The sequence below is a fragment of the Canis aureus genome, chromosome 27 (genome assembly GCF_053574225.1).
Source record: "Canis aureus isolate CA01 chromosome 27, VMU_Caureus_v.1.0, whole genome shotgun sequence".
In the NCBI taxonomy this organism is placed as follows: Eukaryota; Metazoa; Chordata; class Mammalia; order Carnivora; family Canidae; genus Canis; species Canis aureus.
Window position 1 is genome coordinate 32416448 of NC_135637.1, and position 24598 is coordinate 32441045.

Sequence of the window (24598 nt, forward strand, 5' to 3'; positions counted from 1 at the left end):
CCCACTGCACCTCGTGCTAGGTCATTTAGCAACAGGAGAAGCAGCAGAGGGTGCCCTGATGAACAGGCAAATGGAACTGAGCAGAAGAGGGGTGACAGGTCGGGGTGATGCCTTTTTCTGAGACGAGAGACAGCCTCTGGCCTGAGTGAGGACAAGGGATACAGCGCTGACACTCCAGCCCCATTGCCTCCGCCCCAAGGGTTCCAGCTAGAGAACCTCTGGGCCCAGGCTCCCTGTGTCCCCATCTGCATCCCCAGATCATACAGGGTGGCCTGAGGCCACAGCTGTGAGCGGCACCCAGCCTTCCCATGAGGAGGGTAATCCTTTTTCATTTCTCTCTCAATCCCTTTCCTTCAAGGAGAAAATCTCAGTCTGGTCCAGTGTGATTCTCACACCCTCCGGTGCACTAATCCCAGCTGTTGAACAAACAGCAAGCCCTCTGCTCACCCCTCCGCAGGCAGCGTCCCTGCGAGCAGCAGCCACACCAGCTCATGGGTTAGGGGACTTCTGCCTGTGGTGACTCCAGCTTTCTGTGTAAGTAGGAAAATGAAGTTTTTAAAATACATCATCCATTTACATAAAAAGTGCCAGCTAATGTAAAGCGAAATGCTGATTAAGTCACAGCAGGTAAGCAGTTGTACTGTGGGCACGGGGGTCGGGGGAGCCCCGCAGGCCCAGTTCCCCCGCTCCTCAGACCCCAGTCCCTACATCTGTATGGCCAGGCCCCTCTCCTGGGGATGCTGTGAGGCAGATGCAATAGGACACGTGTGCATAAGGACAGGTAGGCGCCTGGACAGGGCCGACCCACTTGTGACAGAGGTGCCAGCCGTGTCCCCCACCGTGCCTCTGGCAGCACCTTCCCCTTCTGTGTCCCCAGCAGCCTGAGGCAGCACAGTGTAGACAAGGAAAGGGAAACCAAGCCCTGGCCCTGATCCCACTCTCCCCAGCTTCCCTGGGACAGACCCTCCCCAGGCACAACCCAGCTGTCCCTGGTGGTCCGAGGACACAAGGAAATGGCACCACGAACATTCTGTGGGGGCCCTGACGACTGGACCATTAGGGTGACACGTGTGGACGGAGCCAAGGACACATCACTATGGGGAGCTGGTGGGTGGGTGCCGGAGAGGCAGGTGGGTGCTAGAGAGGTGGACGCACCAGGTCGGGCCTCGCCTTGTCCAGACTGGGGAGAGGCAGGGAGTCTGAACCAGCAGAAGAACCGGGCAGGGGAAGGACATCAACTTATCCAAGACCACCAAGGGGCCACCAGGAAGACCCTTGCAGGTCCAGTGTGGGCTCTAAGAAGACCTAAAAGGGGGGCGCAGATAAGGAACCCCAGGGCACGATGTTCAGGCAGGAAAGAGGGTGCACGAACGGCCAAAAATGTAGAACACCAGATTCCAGGATGCCAGGCATGAAAGGGCAGTGGGAAACATCTTACGAAGAGGGGAGGAAGACCGATAATCAGTGACCGTGCAGGCAGAGGCTTTTCCGGACCTGATGTTTCTAAAATAGAGCCACGGTGGGAGCTGACACAGGGCTGCAGTTCCGGAGGGCAGAGAGGGGGCCCACCCTCTAGAGGAAGACATAAATGACATGGGCGGCTTTGGCCCCAGGAGGCCGTGGGAACCCCTTTGGACCTGCGAGCTGAGGCCAGCCCAAGGCCAGCAGCAGAGGCGTGCAGAGCCCAGCATGGCAGGGTACCCCCATGTGCCTCTCCTTCTGCCGGCACCTGCAGACCCGCGATGTGGGCCTGCTGGGACGTGGGGTAGGGCCTTCCCTGCTTGGCCCAGAAGCCCTTATGTGAGGAAGGGCCTGAGGTCACAGACACCTAGCCTGAGCCTCCAGCCTCCTCCCAATCCAGGTCGCCACAGGAGCAGCTGCTGGGTGCCAGGGTGGAGCTGGCAGGTGGGAGAGCCACTGCTGCCAGAGCAGAAGGTGTCTGAGCAAGCTGGGGCGGGGTGTGGGGCCAGGGGACAGCAGTGCTGAGTCATAGCTCTGCCCCAGCAGGCTGATGCTTGGCCTGCATGGGGGGGCAACGGGCCGGCAGCTCTTGGGGGGTGGAAAGGCCCAGGACCTCAGGCTGATGATCCTCACGCTAGGGGCTGAGCACTCCCCAGGGAGCATCAGGCTGGGTGCATGTGTCACGTGTGCAAGAAGACTCAGGCCCACCAGTGTGCCCTAGGTGTGTGGTCTCGCCCTGCCTGCTGGCCCTGAAACCTGAGTTGCCCTCTGCCTCTGGGGTTCTACCTGTGGTCTCACACACACACACACAGGCCTCTGAGTGGCCTCTGCTTGGGCGCCAGACAACCTTGCCTCTCTAGCCATTCAGTCTAGGCATGGGCCTGCCTCTTCAGTGGGGTCAGACTCCCCTCCCTGGCTCCTCACTTTCTGATGGTCCAGGACACTGCGTGGAGTGGGCTTTCCTTGGGTGGGGAGGGAGTCCACAGAGTGAGGGGCTTGGCTTCTTGTTTCCACCTCCCTCCAAGGAAGTGGGTGCCCAGTGACGAGCGAGCCCCGCCCGCCGAGGCCAGGCCTTCTCCAGCCCGGTAAGCTGATAAGCCGTCTTCTCTCCTTGGAGACCCTCTGGCTTAGCCCGGCTTGGGCAGCAACACTTTGGTGACCTTGGCTCTGGGCTCCCTTCCTCTGCGGGGGCGGGGGGGGGGGGTGTACAGAAGGGGCTGGTGTCGCACAGCCCTGGTCTGCCCTGCTCTGCCCAGCCCCTAAGTCAGCCGTTAGTGAGGACCACAGCGGACGTGTTACAGTGCCGGGGCTCTGTGCCAGGTCACGTGGGGCATGCCTGGGGAGAGCCATGGCCTGTGTGGTGGGCATCCGGGGTACAGGGCAGCAGAGTATGGAAAGGCCCCAGAGAGGTGGTAGCAGCACTGTACTCCACCATGGCCCTGGCTCAGGACTGTCACCTGGCATCTGTGATGTGAATGGAGACTTGAGAGGGTCATGTCTGGGGGGAGGGGGCAGTGAGACGTGAGGACGGGCTGGGCCTGTCAGGAAGTGAGCAGGGACCAAGGTCAGGGGCCTGGGGTGCAGGGCAGGGCAGGTCTTAAAGAGCATATGTGGTGTGTGTGCTCAAGTATCTGGCCTGCACGCTGCCGTCAAGGGGTGCCTGAGTAGGCTCTGGGTTTGGGGATCGCATCCTGGCAGGCTTTACGTACACAGGCAAGTGGGTAGGTGAGTCAGGGAGACCGTGAGGGGATGTGATGGAGCTCATCAAGAGTCATGGCCACGGTGGGCCACATGCCTGCAGAGCCCACCATGGCACACCTGCCACTTCCTCCCAGCATCCCCTCTCCAAGGATGGCCCCACTCCCAGCCTACTGGCCAGACCCTGGGGTGCCCGAACCCTACCACCGCTCTGCCACCAGGCACTGCCCATCATACAGCCCGTGTGTCACCTGGATAGCTGCACCCTGTTCTAGTCACACACAGGGCACTCCTTGCTCAAACCTTGGCTGGCTTCTAGCTCGCTCAGAGAGAGCCAGAGTTCTTACAGTGACCCCCTCACATTAGATGCCAGCTCCCCACCTTCCTTCCTGACCCTCAGACTGGCCAAGCACATTCTCAGCCCAGAGCCTTTGAACCAGCTGTTCCACTCCCGTCACCATCTGCTCGTGGTCACCTAGCACCTGTCAGGGCCTGCCCACCTCCATAGACCTGCAGCCTTAGGTTAAGCAGCACCCCTGACCCTGCTCCTGTGCAGCTTGGCACCTTCCCCATCACAGAGTCTTTGCTGCCTTTGATCTGATTCTCACCTCCCTCCACCTGCATAAACTCAGGCGCCCGTCTTTGATTCATTCAGCAGTCGTGTGTCCCCCACCCCCCAAGCCCCTGGTGAGTGGTTAGTAGGCCCTGACTCCTCCCCTTGGTCCCTCTCACGCACCTCAGCCCCATTCCACAGTGTAGCTCGTACCTCCTCTGCTTCAGGCACACCACAGGTAGCCACCCACAGTCATGGGCGTGCACTTACATATTCCCACGCACATGCGTGGACCTACACACAGGCACATACCTAGATGGGTGCATACACACATACACAGTCCTGCAAACATATACATGTGCGTGTGTGTAACCCCAGACATGCGCACACACACAACCACATGGCCACAGCTCTGCACCCACACAGTAGGTGCCCCTGACTGTCCCTGCCTCCTCCTCTCACCTGTGACACCTTCCTCTCTCTCTGTCCAACCATTCTGACTGTCCTTCAGCTCCCCAGGTACGCCATGGTTCATCTCTCCCTTCGCCCACAGGGCCTTTGCACACACCCTTCCTCTCACTGGTACACTCTTTCCCTCACCCACTCCTCAGTAATTTCCAACCAGCCCAGCAGTGCTGTGGTGGTGGTGGTGGTAAGGGATGGGATTTGTGGGTGTCAGGCCCCAGGGACCTGTGAGCAGTTACTGAACCAGGTAACCGTGTAGTCATCCAGCCCTTGGCTCTTCATCTCCAGGCCAATGGCAAGGAGGCCCAGTAAAGCCCAGATTAGACTGAGAGAGAGAGGACTGGCAGGAATCGCACATAAAGGCAAAGAAGCCAAGCCTCAGGATGGGACAGTGCTGAGGTCCCATTTGGACCTCAGCAAATACTCTTGTTCACAGGCCCCCCTCCCTGTGTCCGTGCACAGCCCAGTCCCCAACATTGAGCACCGATATACCCTGGGATGTGGCTGAGCCCTGCAGAACCACAGGGGGAATTCTGAGTGGGCCTTGCCTCTTTGGATCTGAAAGAAGAGGGTGCTTCTAAGAGAGGGACCCACCTTGGATGTGTCTGTTGGTGGCTGCCCCATGTAGGTGGCAAAAGCTCCCAGGCTTGGCCTGGTGCACACAATTGCCTCCTGGCTGTTTCCTTCCCCCTTACTCCCACGTTGCCTTGTGGCTGCACTGGTCAGGGACCACCCGGCCAGCCCCAGGCTGCCCGCCCACTGCCCCCAGACTACTCCTGATTCTCAGAAGCCCAGCCCTTGGCCTTGGGGTTGTGGAGCACGCACTTGCCAAAACACAAATCATGCCTTCTTAGGGCGGCTTTGGACTTGAAGGCTGGGTGGGGAATCTTGGTCCCAGCAGGGGGCCATTAGGTCAGGGTTCCAGCCCACAGAATGGATGATGTGCGCCCCAAGTGGCCCTCCACTGGTGGGTGAAGCCAGGAGGCAGGGGGCCTGCTTCTTTCTCTTGTACCATGTGGCCTCCTGTTTTTATTTTGGGGGTAACTCACCCACAAGACCTTTTTGTGGTGTTAAAATTGACATATTATAAAACTTATTACTATTTTAACCATTCTTAAGTTTACAGTTTAGTGGTATTAAATATATTAATGGTGCTGTGCCTCTGAATTTAACGACTCTAAGGACCATATATGGGGAATCACACAGTACTTGTCCTTTTGTGACCGGCTTCTTTCACTGAGCATAAAATCCTCAAGGTTCATCCGTGTTGTAGCAGGTGTCCTTCCTTTTTAAGGCTGAATAATATTCCTTTGTGTGTGTGTGTGTGTGTGTGTGTGTGTGGCATTTTACCTGTCTGTTCTTTCACCTCTTAGCTATTGCAGATAGTGCTGTTATGAACACAGGTGTACAAAAATCTCTCCCCAGACCCTGATTTCCATTCTTTTGGGTATATACCCGAAGTGGAATTGCTGGTAATTCTATTTTTAATTTTTTTGAGGGAAGAACCACCCTACTGTTTTCCATAGCAGCTGTACTATTTTATATTTCTACCAAAAGTGCACAAGGGAGCCAATTTCTGCTCATTCTTCTCTTGTTGTTGTTTTAAATACAGTACTCATCCTTCTAGGCATGAGGTGGCATCTTACTGTGGTTTTGATCCACATTGTCCTGACAGTGATGTCAAGCATCTTTTCTTGCGCTTACTGGCCATTCATTTATTCTTCTTCAAGATTTCTTCTTCAAGAAATGTGTGTTCAAGTCCTTTACCCAATTTCTAGGCAGATTGCTCCTTGAGCTGCTGAGGTTTACTTCTCTGTATATTCTAGGTATTAACCCCTTATCCAACATATGATTTGTAAATATTTGCTTCCATCCTGTAGGTTGCCGTTTTAGCTGTTGATAGTGCCTTTTTATGCACAAAATTTTCTAATTTTTATGCAGTCTGGTTTGTCTCTTTTTTTATTTTGTTGCCTGTAGCCTTTAGTGTCATATCCAAGAAATCATTGTCGAATCCAATGCCATGCAGCTCTTGACCTGTGCTTTCTCCTAATACTATACTTTTAGGTCTTACATTTAAGTCTTTGATCCATTTTTAAATTAATTTTATGTATATGGTATTTGGTAAGAGCATCACCATTTTTCTAAGAAAACCCCAGCCCTGGCAGGAAAGACCAAAGAAAGGAAGGATGCAGTGGAGAGGTACAGGCCGCAGGTGGGACAGGATACCCTGCTGGCAGGGTGGCAGCCACGCATGAGCTGGCCTGTGAAGAAGAGGCAAAGTTCTGGTACAGGAGCAGGTGAGGGGCCACTGATGAGTGGTGGCTGAGCTACCCCCCGCCCCCGAGAACAGCCCTTTGCTGAGCCTGGCAGGCTCCCCCGGCCCAAGCTGTAAGAGGAGGGATTTGGGTTTGAGAAGGATCTGGCTACAGGGAGGTCATGCGAGGAAACAGCCAACGTCTTTGTCTGTTTGGGTGCAGCTCTGAATGGAGGCAGGGGACTGGCCTGCACAACCCCAGGCCATGTCACCTCTCGGCTAGACCACATCCCAAGAGTGGGGTCACTGAAGGGTGCCTCAGGGCATGGAGAATTGGTGCCTGGTTGCTGCTTGTCTAGGTGGCAGTGACCAGCCGAGGGAGAACTGGTCGCTTGGGGCCTGGGTGTCCCTCAGATTCTCAAACACAAGTTGAAGGAAACAGTAATGACAACATGGGGCACCCCTGGCATGGCTGGCATTGCCTTCAGGAGGGAGAACCTTGGCACTCGTGCAGGAGTGAAGGCCCCAGGAGCCCTGGGTGGCTGCTGGGGATGTTGGACTCTTTCCTACACCTTGAGGGGCTGCTGGGTCTTCAGCAGGGGCCCCGAGAGCAGCCACTGGGCCCCTGCTCCACACACTCACAGCCCGGGGAGAGAAGAGGCAAGTCTCGGATAGCATGAGAGACAGGGCCTCATCCATGCCCTGACGCCTGTTTACAAACCTCTCTTAAAACAAAAATTCAAAAAAAAAAAAAGAAAACAAAAATTCATTTAGGAAGATACAGGAAATATGGTAAAATGCAAAGAAGGAAAAAATCCTTTGAAATTCCACAACCTAGAACTCACTGCTGCTTGAATTCCTTCCCTGATCTCTCTCATGTGGTGGTTACATGGCCAGCATGTCCCCCACTCATGGTCCGGTGGGACCACGGAGAAGCCACAAGGTCCTCAGCCTCTTCATGCCTGAGGCTTTCCCTTCCCCTCTCCCACCAGCCCTCACCGAGTGCCCACAGCTCCCAGGCCCTGGGCTACATTAGCCCACAGGCTATGCTTGGTCCTGAGGGAGCACCCACAGGTGATGAGGACACGGGGGTACTAGCTGCCACTGCCTGGGTTCCAGACACTGCACTGAACGCTCTACCTCTAACAGATGCTTATGACCGGTGAGGGACAGGCTCTGTGACGTGGAGTCAAGTGCTCAGGCCACACAGCTGGGATAAGACATCATCCTGGGAGCACTGGGGACACATGAAGGCTCAACCGAGGGGGAGAGGTGGCATGAGAGGTGCTTGCAGGACCCCTGGCTACAGAGGCAGGTGGGGCCAGGGAAAGAACAGGCCTCAGGGTCCTTGCCATCCAGGGCCTGCCATGAGGGAGCATCGGGGGTGGGGGGGTGAGTGCTGGCCATGGCAGAGTGAGGAGGCTGCAGGGGGCAGCCAGGCTAGGACAGAGGTTGTGGTCAGGCTCCCAGATGGGAGCAGAGCCGGAGCTCTGGGCCTGCCCTGGTGGGGAGAGCCCAGGCTCAGCTACTCACAGGTCATCGGGGGAGGCCTGGGGAGAGCTTGCAGGTATCCTGGGTCAGCAGGTGGCTGGCTGAGGGCTGGGCACTGAGGAGCTGACGCCCTGGCCAGGGTGTGAGCACAGCTGTTCCTTATTGACCATCAAGGTGGGAACAGGGACATGAAAGACCTGGCCTAGGACCAGGGAGTCTGTGGGCTGCCCCCTTGCCTTGCCCTGGGCTCAGTGGTTCCTGATGCTCTCAGACATACTCTGGCTCACCTGCCTCCCACACCTGGCTGCTGTCCTGTACCCCCCAGCCCCTGCTTCCCCGACTCAGCCCGCCCAGCCCGAGCCTCTCCCCACTGACCCACCTCACCCACCAGGAGCCAGGCTGCCGTGTTCCCCGCCCGAGACCTCTGCCTTGCTCTGCTCCCTGCCTGTCTGTTTACTGCCAGGCCTCGCCAGCCTCCTCCTGGTGAATGTCCTGCCCTGAGAGAGCGAAGGAGTGACCCAGCTCCCATGAGAGGTGGTGAGGGGAGATCATCCAGTTACCCTGGTGTCGGACCCCACTGTAAACCAAGGAGGGGCCAAGGCCCATTGATGCTGTGACACATGTGGGTACACCCCCGGCAGCACAGGAGAGGGTGAGGGAGGTGGTGGTGAGGGGAGGACATCAGAGCAGGTTCTCTGTATGGAATCCTAAAGAACAACAGACCCAGAGACTGAGGCTGCGGGAGGGTGAGGTTGGCCGGATGCAGGTGGGGAGAGGGGGGCGGCAGGGCCCCGGACTCCCTCCCTCGCTCCAGAAACCCTAAGGCTAACGTCCCAGTGTGGCTCTGGGCACCCCTTCCTCAAGTATCAGGCTTCAGGCACACTGGCTGGCCAGGCAGGGTGTGAGGCGCGGAGTGGGGCGCAACTCAGCGGAGTCCCGGGGAGGGGAGCGGGTGTGCTTCACCGTCCCCCAGGCTGCTTCCCGAGGAGGCCCGGTTTCCCTCTTTCCCACCCAGCCTGCGGCGGGGGGAGGCTCACCCTCTTCTCTGTGTTGGCAGGTGAAGGGCGGATGCCCGAGGCGGGGGGCCCGCAGGGAGCGCGCGCGGCACCGGCCCGGCAAGCGGCGGCCAGACGGCAGCAGCCTCGGCAGACGCTGGAGTCCGGCTTCCCACCGTCGGGAGGACAGGGCATGACGGCGGCAGATCGGGCCCCACAGTGGCCCGGGCAGGTGGAGAGTCACTAGGGAGGCTCGGCCGCCTCCTCGCCCCGGGCGATCGCCATGCCGGCTGGAGCAGAGCTGCTGGGGCAGGGGCCGCAGCGTGGCGTGGCCTCGCCCCGCCGCCCGCGCTGAGCGCTCCGAGGGCTCCGTCTGCCCCGCACCGGCCCGCGTCTCGGCGTCCCCCCCGCTCGGCGGCGACAGGGAGCGGCGCCCCGTCCCGTGCTCTGCATCTGGGCCCGCCGCTGCCGGACCATGGGATGTCGGCAAAGCTCAGAGGAGAAAGAGGCGGCGCGGCGGTCCCGGAGGATCGACCGCCATCTGCGCTCGGAGAGCCAGCGGCAGCGCCGCGAGATCAAACTGCTCCTGCTGGGCACCAGCAACTCGGGCAAGAGCACCATCGTGAAGCAGATGAAGATCATCCACAGCGGCGGCTTCAACCTGGAGGCCTGCAAGGAGTACAAGCCCCTGATCATCTACAACGCCATCGACTCGCTGACCCGCATCATCCGCGCCCTGGCCGCCCTCAAGATCGACTTCCACAACCCGGACCGCGCCTACGACGCCGTCCAGCTGTTCGCGCTCACCGGCCCTGCCGAGAGCAAGGGCGAGATCACCCCCGAGCTGCTGGGCGTCATGCGGCGGCTGTGGGCCGACCCCGGGGCGCAGGCCTGCTTCGGCCGCTCCAGCGAGTACCACCTGGAGGACAACGCCGCCTACTACCTGAACGACCTGGAGCGCATCGCCGCGCCCGACTACATCCCCACCGTCGAGGACATTCTGCGCTCCCGGGACATGACCACGGGCATCGTGGAGAACAAGTTCACCTTCAAGGAGCTGACCTTCAAGATGGTGGACGTGGGCGGGCAGAGGTCGGAGCGCAAGAAATGGATCCACTGTTTCGAGGGCGTCACGGCCATCATCTTCTGTGTGGAGCTTAGTGGCTACGACCTGAAGCTCTACGAGGACAACCAGACGGTGAGTGTGCCGGGCTTTGCCCCTGCCTGTTCCCGCCTCGCTGGCTCCCGGGAAGTGGTGGGCTTGAGGGGGTGGGCAGGGCAGGCTGAGGCACGGGGCTCCGGCCAGGGGCCGTCTCTGGGAGCACAGCGTGGAGCGTGCGGGGGGGGTGTCTCGGGCACCGGAGGGCCTCGGGGTACCGTCTGCTGTGGCGCCTCTCTTGGGGGCCGCTAGCACGGACAGGTCCCACTCTGACCTGAGGGTCCCTCACGGGCCCTCGGGGTCTCTGCATCCCTCTGAGTGACCACCACACCCTCGGGCCCCACCAGGTAGGGATGTCCTCACCCAGCTGCTGACAGCACTACCCTCAGGATGCTCATAGACCCCAGGTACCCAGGTGGCCCCTGCCTCAGTGCCACGAGCAGCCCACACCCATGCCCGAAATGCCCAGGGCGTGGAGAGCCATCCCTCTGCCAAGTGGGACCTACTCCTTGGCCCCAAGACCATGTTGCTTGGAGCCCAGAAAAGCGGCCCTGGGGTGCCCGGCCCGCAGGGAAGGCTCACTGGGGAGGAAGAAGGGGGAGCTGGGCCCTATGAGGGGCTCTGCTCTGGGTGAGTTTGGGGTGCAGTCAGGTGTGAGGGGGTGTAGCCCTGGAGGCTGGGAGGGAGGTTGACAACTCGGCAGGACATGAATGGAGACAAGGCCCAGGCCAGGCATCCGGTTGCTGGTCTATGTAGCAATCCAGGAAATACACAAAACCCCTATGATTACAGGCACTGTTATGGGTGCTGGGAACTGCAGCCACGGCCCCACAGCCCCATTGGGATCCTTAGAGTCTGGCAGCAACAGGGTTAAGAACTGTTTCTGAGGCTTAATCCCCAGGGGTCGGGTGGGTATGGGGGTTCTTTCAGGCCCTCAGCCTGAACACTGTGGTTCTCAGCGTGGAGAAGGGCGCTCAGAGGAAGGGGGTGGATGGAGCCCCCATAGAGGGGACACAGTGCAGGGAGGTACCCAGGAGCACCCAGGGTTGGTGCTGAGCCAGTGGGGGCTCGAGGGGGAGAGGGTGGGCAGCATGATGCAGGTGCAACCAAGGCAGAAAGCCCACTGCACAAGGCACCACAGGGGCTTTGGGTGCCCAGGAGTGGTGGTGGAGGCTGAGCAGCCGGATGGGGTGGGGGGTGGCCCAGGCTGTCCTACAGAGGACATTTTGTGCCAGGCAGGAGCACTGAACAGAGACTCGCAATCTGCCCTTGAGGCCTTTGACGCTGGAGGCAGGAGGTGTGGGGGCAAACGGGTCCACAAATAGCCATACATGGTATGGAGCTGTGGGTGCCAGCAGCTCAGGGGGGCAGTGGTCTGGCAGGGGGAAGGGGTGGTGATGGTCCTGGTGGGGGACCCACTGTGCTGGGAAATGGGGGTGGGGGGTTAGCCTCCAGGGCCTAGGGGACCAGGGCAATGGCAAGGAAGGGGCTTCATTCAGTCTTTTTTAAGGCAGGTGGTACCTTTGTTCTTTGGGTTCAGTTGGGAGTCTTAATTGGGCTGCGGCCCCAAGAAAGTATACAGACGGCCTTGGGCTGCGGCCACCATGCTGGGTGCCTGAGCGTATTTCTGGATGGAGAGAAGGTCTGTGTCTTTCAAGGTATTCAAGGAAATCTAGCCTCTTGGAGAAGGGGAAAGAAACAGCTGCAGGTGATCGTGAAGACAGGAGGCAGGGCTCCCCCTCTGTCCTGTGTGCACCCGGGGGTCTCTCCAGGACTGTGCCAGGCAGTGACGGTGTCAGGGGCCTAGGCTAAGGACACTGCATCCACGGGGCAGGCCTGCCTTGCTCCCAGCACTGTGTGGTTTCTAGGGTTTCTAGCTCCTCTTGTTCTTCTGCCCACACCCACTTTGGTGCTGTGTGAGGTTCTGGGCAGAGGGACATCCCAGCCAATGGGAAAGGTCAGGCTATTTGATGAGGCATTGCTCTGAGCAGAAGGCTTGGGGCTGACCAGGCTGTGACGCAAGGCCCAGGTCGGGTCCGGGCGAGGCCCCAGGACAGTGGCGGAGCACATCTGCCAGCCACATGGTGCTCCTGTGGTCAGCTCTCCGGCCTTCCGCCTTTTTCTGCCATGTCCTGAGGCTGGTGATAGCCTGTGCTCTGGGGCCTTCCTGAGGCCAGGATCTCGGGCTGCTAAGTCTGTCATCTCCAGGGCAAGGTGGCAAGTTCCTTCAGCATTGGGCTGGGCTCCCAGACCATCTGTTGGCAAGCTTTGTCAGCCTAGCCTGTGCCCACAGGTGTGGCAGGATGTGGGAGGCGGGATGCCTCAGCCCCGAGTTGGTCCCGTGTTTCATGGAGGTATTTGGCTATCATCTCTGCTATCTGAACCTGTCAACTAGGAGGTGGCCCAAGTGTCCTCAAAGATGGGCCCAAGGCCAAGCCTTCCCTCGTCTGAGGCTCTTCCTGGCCCATCCCTGCCTCCCCCCTGCCTCTCTCCTCTCTGTTCTGGCCTTCCTGGTCTTGTTTTCCTCACACGCTCTGCTGTCTCTGGCCTTAAGTGTGTGATCACCCTGGATCTGCCTGTCCCCATCCTTCAGGTCTCATCTCAGGCATCACCTCCTTGAAAGACCTTCCTTGACCCCAGCGCCAGCACACGCCTCTATTGCAGCCTGTCTGTCATTACACATGGGTCCCCACCTGTGTGCTAGTGAACGGCTGCCCAGTTGGGCTGGGGGCATGAACAGCAGGACAGGCAGCCCCACGAAGGCCCTCACATCTCTAGGCTGCTCCCGGCCCTCTCCCTGGGGGGATGGGGGGGGTGCACAGCTGGCAGCCCTGGGTGGGGATGGCACCCCCCAGCCTGGCTGGGGAGGGGTTCTCTGGAAGGCCTGTATTTGCCTCCTGGAGGCAGCCGGGCTCTGGAGCTGCTCAGGGCATTTTCTAAAGGGAGGGGAGAGCAGCCAGGCCTGCACCCCACCGCTCCCGCCACCCTGGTCTCAGCAGGCCCGGGGAGGTGGTTGTTCCCCAGAAAAGGAAATTCTTCATGAGAAACTCAAGCGAGGCTGGAAATTCACTGGATTCCAAATAGTTGTGACCTTTCATGCTCTACCAGCAATATCTCGGGATGGAAAACAAACAGGCTGCTGAGGAAAGACAATAGCCCCCGTGGTTCCTCGGCCGCTGGCCGCGCGGTGGGCTGGCCGCCCGGGGCAGAGCCGGGCCAGGCGGAGAGCAGAGCCTGCCCCTGCGGCGCCCGCACGCAGCTCCGTCCCCGCCGCCGGCCCGCCCCCCTGTGCCCCTGCCCTCCTCCCGCCTGGCCGAGCGAGCGAGTGCAGCCATCGGACGGGACAGGGCCGCCCCGGTGCCTTCTTTTCAAGGGCCCTCAACTGTCCCCGGGCCCCAGCAGAGGCACGAGAGCCAAGAGCCAGCCACGCCGAGTTTTGCAGAAACCAAGGGAACCTGGTGGCCCAGCGCCAGGCTCTGGACCGGGCTCCTCGAGATCTTTTTTTCTGCTCGGCTCCTGAGGCCTCCAGGAGCCTCGTCTGCTCTGACAGCGGGCTGGTGGAGCCCCCCACCCCCACGCCTGGCAGACGAGCCACAGCCACCGCCACCACCTCCCCCAGCCCCCCCGCCCGCTGGCATCTGCGTCAGCACGTTGCCAAGGGTAACGTCGGGATCTCTAGGCTCCTGGGCGTGGAGGGCTGCAGAGGGCTGCAGGGAGCGCAGGGCAGCACCTGGGCTGGGGAGGCCGATTCCGGGGTGTCTGTGGACCATGGCAACGAGCATATGCAAGGGGCCACGCCCAGCCTTCATAATGATTCCCCGCCCTGATCCTGAAAGGATTTAAGGGGTCCTTGGGCCTGCCTAGGGCCCCACCCCCCTCTACAGTCCTGGCAGGTGCCTGGGGGCTCCAGTCAGGTGGGCATCTACTGTCCCTACAAGGGGTCCCCTCAGAGAGGCCAGGAGGCTAGAGCACAGCCCGTGGATGTGTCACCTGCCCCATCCTGTGAGGTGGCAGCTGTGCCTGCTGTCCCAGTCACGGGGCAGGCGGGACAGGTGGGGGTGCCCGGGCTTAGGACGAGTCATGGTCCCTCCCTGAACCACACCTGCTATCTGCGGCCAGGCCTCCCTGCCTCTGGCCGCCTTTTGTGGGAACGCCACTTCCTGGCAGCTCTGCCTGCCTGTGGGTCCGTCCCATGGCCTCTTCCAGGAGTAAAGAGAGACAGAGCTTTAGACTCAGAGGCTCAGCCATGGCCCCACTCAGGCACGGAGGCCCACTGGCTAGCCACCCATCCCAACGTGTCAGCCCCAAGAAGCTAAGTGGCCAAGGCCCCACGCCAGGCCCCTCACTCAGCTGCCCATGCAGGGGCTCTGCTTCCTCCCCTCTAGTGCCCCAGCAGGTGGGGCCCCAACACCCTGCTTGGAATCTTAGACGGCAGGGAGGTGGGCACTTGCCCCCCCCCACCTCTGCCCCTGCAGATCTGCTAGTGGACTGCATGGCGGCTTAATGGTACAGGCACTCTTTAGAAGGGACAGATGAAAAGGCCAGGCTATAGAGCATCACAGTGTTCTCACATGAAGACCCACAGGGAGCTCCCTAGTTGCCCATTTTCCGGCAGAGCTATTGGTGTTCTGAGCCCTGTAGAGGGCCTGCTGTGCACCTGCTGTAGACATGCTGTGCAGATGCAAGGCCCGGACTAGAGGCCAGACGCTGAGGTGAACCCAGCTTTCCCGAAGGCACAGGTTGCTGGGGGGGGGGGGGCAGGGGGCACACACCCAGCACAGTGGCAGTGTCATTTCTACAAACCTCATGCCGCCTAGGGACACCTGCCCCCTCCTTCAGAACCTGGCAGGGAGCAATTCCCAGGGGTGTCCCCTGCTTTGCTTTCATGCAGAACCAACTGTGGCCACAACACGGTATGGTCTGGGCCACAGCAAGTTTTAGTGTGGGAGGCTTGGAGTCCCCACTCTTCTCTAACAGATAGCTGGCCAACATGTGTGGAAGAGGGTCCCTGGTGATGAGTTGAAAACGAGGACATGCCCTATAGGGAGACAAGTTCTGCAGGTGACGGGTGCTACAAAACCAGACTGTGGTTGTCACCTCTGCTCAGCCCCAGCCAGTGGCCCCTCCTCATCCTGGGGCCCTCAGCTCCCCTGGGACAGGTCACAGCTCCACCACACCATGAGGCCAGGCCCAAAGCGCCGTCATCCACCCACCGTCTATGGCATGGGCTGTGAACATTAGGCTGGCACACACTGGTACTCAGCAGACTAGATGGGGCAGGAAACATGCAGGCTGGAGAAGAGCCAGAGGTCAGGGCCCTGTCTTCTGAGTGTGTAGCTCCTGGGACACTCAGCCTTTCTGGGAGCCCCTGCAAGTGCCAGGCCCTAGGGGCAGAGGTGTGCAGTGTGCCCCAGAGGAGGGGGCTGCTCAAGGCTGTCCTACAAACTATGTACCTGCACCCCGGCACTGCTTTGTCATTCAGCCCTAACAGGAGCTTGTCTTAGTGCCTTTAAAAGTGGCTTCGTGTCACAAAATGGCACGTTGATGGTGATGCACTGGATTGCAGTGAGATAGATAGGCATTTACTGATGGTTAGCAAAGCTAGAGATCCCAGAGCTGGGCCAAAGGAGGAGGTGATTAGAAAGGGCAACAGCCAGATGGGGGTGATACCCCGGCTCAGATTTGGAAGGGATCTCACATGTCCTTTAGTGTCCTAACCAGCCAGCTTTGCAAATGGGGAAAGTAGGGCCTATGGATCAGCATCATGTGTCCCAGAGCTGAATCTGGCTCTCGGGAGATGGCAGGCTGGCACTGCTCCCTCAGAGATTCCAGGGGACTCTGGAATCCCCATGTCCTGTAGGTACAGGATGCTCCAGGGAGGGCCTGGGGGCATGGACGCTTTCTCCCCCTGGGCCTCAAGAGACTTGAGTAGTTGTCAGGGTGGGCACTGCCCTCACCCCATCAGTGGCAGGACCACAAGCAGCCTGAGCAGAGTACATCCCCACTCTGCCTCCTGCCCCTGACCCAGTCGAAGACATAGATCCAGGAATTGTACCATGGAGACTTGGGACAGTGCCGGGAAGGCGTGTCACTGACCTGCATGGAGGCCGGCCCTTCCCCACACCCACCCCAGCACTGATCTCCCTGAGCACCTCCTTCTGATCTCAGGATGTGCCAGGGCCACATCCAAGTTATTACAACCTCCACAAATCATGGATGACCCTGGGACATCAGAGACCTCCTGGACCAGAGCCAGGAGACAGGGCCTGCTGGCAGAGGGGACTGGGTTCCTTGGAGTGGACAGCCCCAGGTGCAGATCCGAGCCACTCTGTAGAGACAAAGGCACTAAGGGGGCCAGGCCATGATGGTGCCTCCCCCTGCAGGTACAGGGGGACACAGGGTTCAGCTGGCCACAGCTCTCCCCAGCGGCATCCCCTTTACGGCTTAGACCAACTCTTTCTCTCTGTGGTTGGCTACAAGGGGGACAGGCACATGTGCACTCACAGCCAGATTGCTGTCGGCCCAGAGGCGCTGTCAGTGCTTGTGAACGGTACCCTGCCACCTCCATGTGAGCTCATCAGGCTCTGGGCCCATCCAGGGTCCCTTGCTCTGTGGCCCAGGCCTTGTCCCAGCCCCAACAGGGCTAAGGTCACCTGGTTCTCAGCAAGACCCTGGCTGTGAGCCCATGGCCCCCACTCAGCAAGTGGCCAGTGTATCTGCCTGCGGCCCTGGCCTTCACATTAGTCCCCATGGGGTGTGTGATGGGTGAGGGCAGAGCGGAGAAAGGGTAGAGAATGCAGCAGCTATCAGCTGTCACTCCCCCTCAGCACAGACTGATGCCTATATGTGGCCCCTAGCACTTGAGCCAACTGATATTTCCATTCCTTGGGCTGACACCACCTTCCCTCTGCTCCCAGGGAGACATGCAGCCACTGAGGCCGTTGTCAATAGCAGTTTCCTCCGTTCCACCCTCCCTTTTGCCCTGGAAACTTGAAGAGCTCCCATTTCCTGTCTACCTTGGCACTTGACTCCTTGCCCTGAGTCAGTCCTCCATCAGACATCTCCCAAACAGAAGGACACGGCTGGGCACTGGGCTCAGGGCCCCCCATCTCCCCACTGTGCTGTATGACCAGCCCCTCCATCCCAGCTCCACACTGCATAGTGGAGCTTTGGGATCCTAATACAGCCTTTTCATTCCTCCCTGCCTCCTCATCCTTGTCCCCCCAACGCCGCCATCGAGCATCTCAGCCACTCTTCCATGCTGGTCGCCTCCTGCCATGTCACCAGAGGCCCCTTGCCCCCCAGGCACAGGCCATTGCTAAGCACAGCTGGGACGCCATCCCCGTTCCTCGCTTCTCCCACCAAGACAGACTTTGCCATGCACTTTGGCAGAATCTGCGTGGGGACGTCCACAGTGTTCCAATCTCTGAGCCAGGCGGCCCTTCCAAAACAGGAAGTCAACCAGCTTGGGCTCTGGTGGGGGCCTCCCTCCGAGGCAAGTTGGGGTCAGCCTCTTGCCCTCGTGCTGGCAAGCCTTGAGGGAGGGGAGCAAGCAGGCGCTCTCTGCACTGTGCCGGCAGAGCTGCCCCCCACACCTGCCTAAGGGGGCACCGAAAGCCAGGTTAGCAGCAGCAGAACCTCCCTCTCTGCACAGCAGCCCACCAGAGGGCCGCAGCTGGCCGGTACCAGCTCACAAGTGCCAGTTTTTCCATTTTTAGAAACTTGGTGAGCTGTTTGACATCATGCTGGTAGCTCAGAATCATCCAGGAGAGGGTATTCACATCACAGAAATTGGCAAATGCTGCCCATCAGCCCCCTCCCAGCCGGCTGTTAAACATTCCGCAACCTACTGCAGCCAGTGACCCCGGCCCTGGCCAGGAAGGCCAGCGCCAGGGCAGGCTCACTGAGAGGTGATTTACAGGATTCGCCGTCCGCATCGTTTTGGAGAGCTGGGCAGTGTCCCTCTTTCTGAGACTCAGCAGTTCCCTGTTCTGGCCCGGTGACCGCAGGTGTTATTTCTGTTCACGCTCATCCCGTTCGAGAACAGTAATTTGCCGGAGTGGCTCCACGCTCGCCCTGGGTTCCCCCTCCCACTCTCCCCAGGCAGATTTACGAGAAGCCTTTCTGTGCAGAGAAGCAGCCTGGGAGCTGGGTGGTTCTGCTTTCTCTTTGTCAGCACGTTAGCAGACTAACGTGAGCCCATCTGCTCAAGCTCAGGCCCGTCCTGTATTCTCCATCTGAGAGGACAAGCCCTGGGATACTCTCATTCAGGAAGCATTTCTTACACACCTCCTGTGTGCAGCGAGCTCCCCATCTAGGCACAGAAATGATGATGTCCCTTCCTCCCCTGAGGTCAGATGAGAATGGCATCATGCAGCCCCTGAAGGGCTGGGGTGGCCCTGCCAGCACCCACTTCCACTGGCCCCATCCTCACTGCCACTGGCTTCAAGGCACTTCTGTGAAGCAGCTCTTTGGGTTTCGAGAAGCCAGGAGGGCCTCCTCTGCCCCAGAGACCAACTTGCAGGAGAGAAGGGGGCCCACATATCAGGGGCCGGGATGGATTAGGATGAAGGTGGGAGTAGTGACCTGCACTCAATGTGGACCTTGTAGAGTCCAGCCTGGCTGTGGGGGCCATGGGAGCAGCCAGCAAAAGCAGGACCGAGGGGCTGTTGGGGGGTGGGGAGTGGTGCAGAGCTAGGGCACTGGCTGCCCTACGGAAGGGGCAAGGTTCCAGGTACTGCATCCAGTCCTCAGCAGTCTGGGGTGCTGGGGGTGGACATTGGTACACATACACCCCGGGATGGTGGAACCAGGGTTCCCTGGAGCAGCTGCATCTCCTACCATCTGTACGCTTCCCCCTCTGCCCCCTGACCCATTCCAGAGGATTCCCCTTCCACTGGCCACAGAACATCTCCATCCTGTGCTTACCCAGGATCTTCACAGTGGAACTTCCCCACCTGCATCCCACCCGGCCCCCCCAGGCCAGGGGGTTCATTAATTTCCCCAGCACCTTAGTTCTGTTCCCTATGCACACATCAGAACAGCTCTGGGTTTTAAGACACAGATTATTATTGTTTTAAGGGATTTCTATAATCCGAGAACTGAAAAACAACTTGTCTGAGTATCAAGAACAGACTGCAGGGAGGAGTCTGAGAACAGTGGGGGCCACGCTGACCTAGGGACGCTCAGGAACCGGCTAGATGGGGCCCGGAGGTCTGCCATCTGGGGGAGTCCCACAGCTGCCCTGAAAAACATCAGAAATGCTAACAGGTTCCAGGCGGGACCCCCTCTTTGTCCATCTGTAGGGCCCCTGAGGCCCCACTGGCTCTGATGGTCTAGAGTTTCTGGGGAGATTGGAGTAACAGCTGAGGGGAGGGGCCCTGGGCATCTGAGGGGGACACTGAGGATGTAGCAAAAGGCACCCCTACTCCCTGTGCATGGCTCCCAACTGGACACATGTTCTCAGGCCCAGAGAACAAGCTCTGGCTGGCCCGGGGGCCCGGGCTGTAGCTCCCCCTGACCCTGCCTTCCTCACCCCCAGTTGGCATCGCTCAGGCTCATGCACCTTCTCTAATTTCATTAATAAAGCCACAGTCAGCCAAAGGCCCTGGGCCGACTGAGGCAACCTTTAGTTCTTGGATGGCTTCCCACCCTTGGGCCAGCAGGAAAGGCATTAGGGGGAGACTTCGAGTCCGTGGCTTTTTATTCAGTATCTACCAGGCTCACAGGCACACCCCCTGTAGCTCCTCTCTTAGCCTTGTCTGCCCAAGGACAGGACCCCAGGAGGCGGGAGGGAGCAGTACCTGGCCACATGTGGCCCCTGGTCCTGCACAGCCTCTGCTTGGATGATCGGGTCCAACCTTGGCTTCCTCATCTGTAAAATGGGACAGTCCCTCAGCTATAGGACAAGACCTAGTTTTGGTGATACCTGCCTTTACCTGGGCTTGGTGCCCACGGGGCCTGGAACCGTGGGGCTCGTGCTCTGATGGAAGAGAGTACAGGCATTGGAGTTCAGACCCTGGGCAGCTCAGTGGGGCAGTGAACCTCTCCCGGCCCCCACAGCCTCCCCTGTGCCTCTGCCTAGTACAGGTGACAGGGAAGGCGGTACGGGATTCAGCACAGGCCTGTGGGGAACACAGTACTTTCCTGCCATTTCATTTCCCTCTCACAAGAGACAGCCATGAGCAACCCCTGGACCAGCACGTGGGCTGAACCAGCACACGGCTGAGGTCCCCCAAGACCAGGGCCGGCCCACCGCAGAGTGGGCAGGGGCCACATGTGATTCTCCAGGGTGGTCTGTTCCCCACCTCTTGGAAGCCATCCCGCCCACCTCCCGCTCAGTCCCACGTGGGCCTCCTAGGGCCAGACTGCCATGTCCCCCAGGACATGACACCACAGAGCCATCAGGATGTGGGCAGTGCTGGACGGGCCTGTCACACACGGTCTGCTCTGACACTCAGACGCTCTGACCAGGGGACCTGGCGTAGAGCTCTCAGAGCCAAGGCAGTGGGGCACTGCCAGGCCTGGGACAGAACATATTCCCTCCAGGGGCATCCCGGTCCCCCAGCGACACTGGTGCGAGGAGGGCAGGAGGTCTCTTTGCTCAGCAAGGAACCTGTGGAGGTTGGAGGCCTGATGACCCCCTGTCTGTCACACTGTGAGTCCAGCCTGTGGTCAGTGAGACCATGGCCATACCACTGAGTATCCAGCCTCTGGCACACCCTTCCCCCCAGGAAAGTGGGTGTCTCGTCCCCGCTCCTGCCTGGCGCTGTCTGCAGGCATAGCTGCTGGGGCTCTGGAGCCCCACAATCCAGACTGTCCTGCCCACCTGTAGCCTGGTCTGGGCATCACCTTGAGCCACCCCATGCTCTCTCCCAATGCTGCCTATCCACGACAATGGGCTTGCACACCCCTAGTGAAGCAGAGGGAGACAGGTAGAGGGGAGGTGTTTGGGGGCCCACCCAGGGAGCAATGACTCCTCTGCTGCACATCCTGAAGACAGACGGTCTCCCAGGTAAAGACAAGGGCCCTTCCTACTTTGTCTCACCTCCCCACCTCGCCTGTAAACAGGCCGAGAGGCTTGGCCAGAGCCAGCACGAGGAGAGCCATGTCTGCTGCTGAGAACCTACCAAGGTATGGGGTGTGCTGATGACAGTAACAGCATCCTGGGCAAGATAAAGCCTGCAGCTCCCGCCTTGGGCAAACGCAGGGATGGGCACTGGGCCAGCAGCAGCCATTCCCAGGCTGGAGGCCCCTGTCATGGCAGTGCCTGGGATCCACGGAGGGTCCCACAGCCTGCAGAGTTCCCTAAAGCACGTTCCAATTATGTGCCTGCACCAGCACACATGTAGGTCATCCCTCTGTGGGAGAGGCTGTGCCCTCAATCAGATTCTTACCGGGGCTGACACCCCGGAAGACTACACTAGCCCCTTTCACCCCCTGCAGATGGAGAAGCCAGAGTTAGGGCAGTAATGGCCCATAGGTAGAGGTTCCCCATTAAGATGTCCCGTCCCCAGTGTCCCATGTCCCTGCAGGAAGTGTCTACAGTGCTTTCAGTAGCCTTTGCCCCTGGAGGCGTGGCCCAGGGCTCAGCCCGGGAACAGCAGCACGCTCCTTGCTGAAACAGGGTCAGGCAAGGGTGTTAGGCTGGTGGGCTCCAGGGGGTCCCCCGGAGCTGAAAACGCAGAGAGGTGTTTGCACTCCAGTTTCCTCTGTCGGTGACAGTGACGGTCGGCAAGTCGGCAAGCCCCGGGCCAGCCTTCTAATCTGTGTTGCCAGCTTCCAGCCTGCACGCACCTGTGTCCTGCTGTTTGCTAATTTCCCGTCAGTGACTGACAGCAGGGGGACTTGGATCAAGCTGGCAGGATTTAACACGAAAACAAATAGGAAACAGTTCTCATTTCAGCTGCAGCAAAAGTGGATTGGGGCTCTGAGCTCTGAAAGAAGGATTCCTCCCTGGGGTGGGGGTGGGGGAGCAGGCAGGCCACGGCCTAGACTCCAGCCAACGCTGCCAGTGGCCTGCTGGGCGGCCTGGGGCCCCTGCCCTCTCTGGGCCAGAGCATGAAGGAAGAGAGCAGAAGGTGGGAGTTCCAGGCCCTTTCAGAGCACATGCTTCCCACGTTGCCCTAAGAATTTGCTGCCCCAAACGAAGAAGAGTCGTTTCTCATGCCTAAGCTACCCCTCAAGTGACAGGACGCTCCTCACTCATGTCATGCTAACCCGGGGGCTCTCTCTCCCCAGGGCTGTGCCGATACTTGTGGGAGCGGGACAGTCCTTTCCATCTCTAAGATCCTATACGTCATTGGTTCTGAGGTTTAGGGAGAGCAGAAAGCAAAACCAAACGATTGTATATTCAGGGTGCTGGTTTCCTGGTTGGCCTCCTCAGGCTCCCAGGGGGACAGCTCCGGTCAGCCGGGGCCTCCGGAGTGTTGTGTGGCTTGGGCTGCCCAGGTCCAGGACCCTGATCCCTTGTGCAGCTCCTGGAGTCCAGGCAGTCCCTGGGGCTAGGGCACAGCGTGGGCTCTCAGCTCGGATGGCTGTGTGGGCTGTGGTTGGCCACAGAAAAAATGGAAGGAGGCAAGCTGGGCCGACCACACCTGCCTCGAGGCACTTGGCTCTCAGCCCTGTGCCAGGCATCGTGGGAGAGTCGGTGGTGGCCTCAGCCATTCTCCAGGGGCTGGCATCCAGGGGAAGATGAGGGTAGAGGACAGAGACGAGGCCCCCAGACGCAGTCACGGGGCCCTGCATGCAAACCTCTAGGCCTCCCACCCTGGCAGGGTGTGGCCCCCACCACACAGAGCGGGGAATTCAGGTTCTAAGAACAAGTTCCCCAGGTAGCCCAGCTCGGCCCTCTGTCACCTTCTAAGCAGAACCCTTGGCTCTACCCTGCCATGGGGGGAAGGGCGGGGGGGTGAGAAGCTGCTACCCTTGCTATTACTTTGGGTCACCCTAGTCCCATCCATGTACACATGGGGAAACCGGGGACCAGCAAACAGAATGGCCCACAGAGGGTGGGTGCCAAGCTGGGTGGGAAGCATCAGAAGCCAGTGGTCTGCAGCTGAACTGCATGAGGCAGGAAGTGGCTCTCCCCTATCTCTAGCAGGTTCGGAGGGGTTTGGGCTATTAGGACCCGAGATTCAGCTTTACCGGCAGCCTGTTATCTTGTTTAAACAGCCTTTGCTGTTTGAAGTGGCAGGCCTGGCCAGTGCTCTTACTACAAGCGTTGCAATTGTCACTGGACCGGGGGGCATGGGGACTGGCAGGCAGTGACTGACTTCTGCACTGGTTGGAACATACCCCCAACCCCAGAGAAGCCCCATCTGTTGTTGGCCCAAAGCCTGCAGGACTGAGCCCTTTAAAATGGGCCACTCCTGACCCTCCTGTCCCCTTCCCTCCCTGCCCAGGGGTGCAGCAAGGAGGGCAGGAGAGATGTGGGAAAGAAAAGGAGAGAAGGTGGTGGGAAGGTCAAGGGCCCCATGAAAACCCGGGACCGTCCAAGGGCATGAGGTGTGCCACCCTGAGTTGCTAATCTTTCTGGGCCACATGCTAATCTCCACTCCTGCCAGGGAGTCCTGTGGCCTCAGGGCTGTTTGTCTGCAGGTGGCAGCAAGGCTGGCGGCAGTGGGAGCAGCAGCCCAGCAGGCCCACCCCCAGGTGCAGACAGTGACACACTGTGGAGTCAGGGCCTGGGGCCACCACACAACCCCTCCCCCACAAGGGTTGGCCACAGGAGACTGAAACAGGAAAATAAAACACGAGACTGCATCCCCCAAGACACAGGTAGTTCCTGATCGTTGTAAAGCCGGAAGAGCTCCTGCTTATCAAACGCCTTTTCAGCTCATTCTGCCAGATTGATCCGCTGAACAAGAGCTGAAGTGAGGACACAGGCCAACTGTCAGTGAAAGACCAGGGCAGCGCAAGGCCCGTCTCGGGGAGGGAGGCCGGTCCTGCTGTCCGCGGTGGCCCCTGCCACACGTTGGCCGTCCTGGGCCCGGGAGGAGGCTGGGGGCAGTGCGAGGCCTGCAGGCCATCTGTGGGCCAGGCCCTGGGCGGTGCACCTGTGCGGGAGGGCAGGGCAGGGGCCCTGGGCGCCCGGGGCCCCTCCCACCCCACCCTGGCCCCGCACACGCACCTGCCACACCTAATGCATGCCCACGGCGTGCGCCATCTGGCCCTGCTGTCCGCACCCCGGTTCGGCAGACCGCCCTGGCTGGGCGCTGGAGAGACCAGTGCGCCTGACAGACGGGGCACTGCTCACGGCAGATGATGAGCAGGACAAGAACAGGGTCCGATGGCGCCGCTGGAAGCTGTTTCGCAAATTAACAGACAGTTAAGGTCGGGACTAGGAGGTGCTTCAGGTGGGGGTCAGGAAGGGCGTGGGAGAGCCCACCCTCTCTGTGGGAACCCCAGGGAAGGACAGCACAGTGGCGGCGGAGGCCCTCGCGCAGGGAGGGAAGGATGAGTCCGGAGCTAGTGGAAGGCGCCAGATCATCCGCAGCGATAGAAGCGACTGGGAAGGGTTC

At 59.7% G+C, this 24598-nt stretch overlaps 2 protein-coding genes across 4 annotated transcripts in view; one reads left to right on the top strand and one right to left on the bottom strand.

Annotated features, from left to right (window-relative positions):
* RSPH14 (radial spoke head 14 homolog) overlaps positions 1-24598 on the bottom strand; it is a 78055-nt gene that overhangs the window by 23678 nt on the left and 29779 nt on the right. The window lies entirely within an intron of this gene.
* The window catches only part of GNAZ (G protein subunit alpha z), a 51889-nt gene that overhangs the window by 12945 nt on the left and 14346 nt on the right, over positions 1-24598 (top strand). The window contains exon 2 of the mRNA XM_077874470.1: positions 8980-10115. Within this exon, the coding sequence (XP_077730596.1) occupies positions 9393-10115 (723 nt within the window). The 5' untranslated portion in view covers positions 8980-9392. The remainder of the gene's footprint in view (positions 1-8979; positions 10116-24598) is intronic.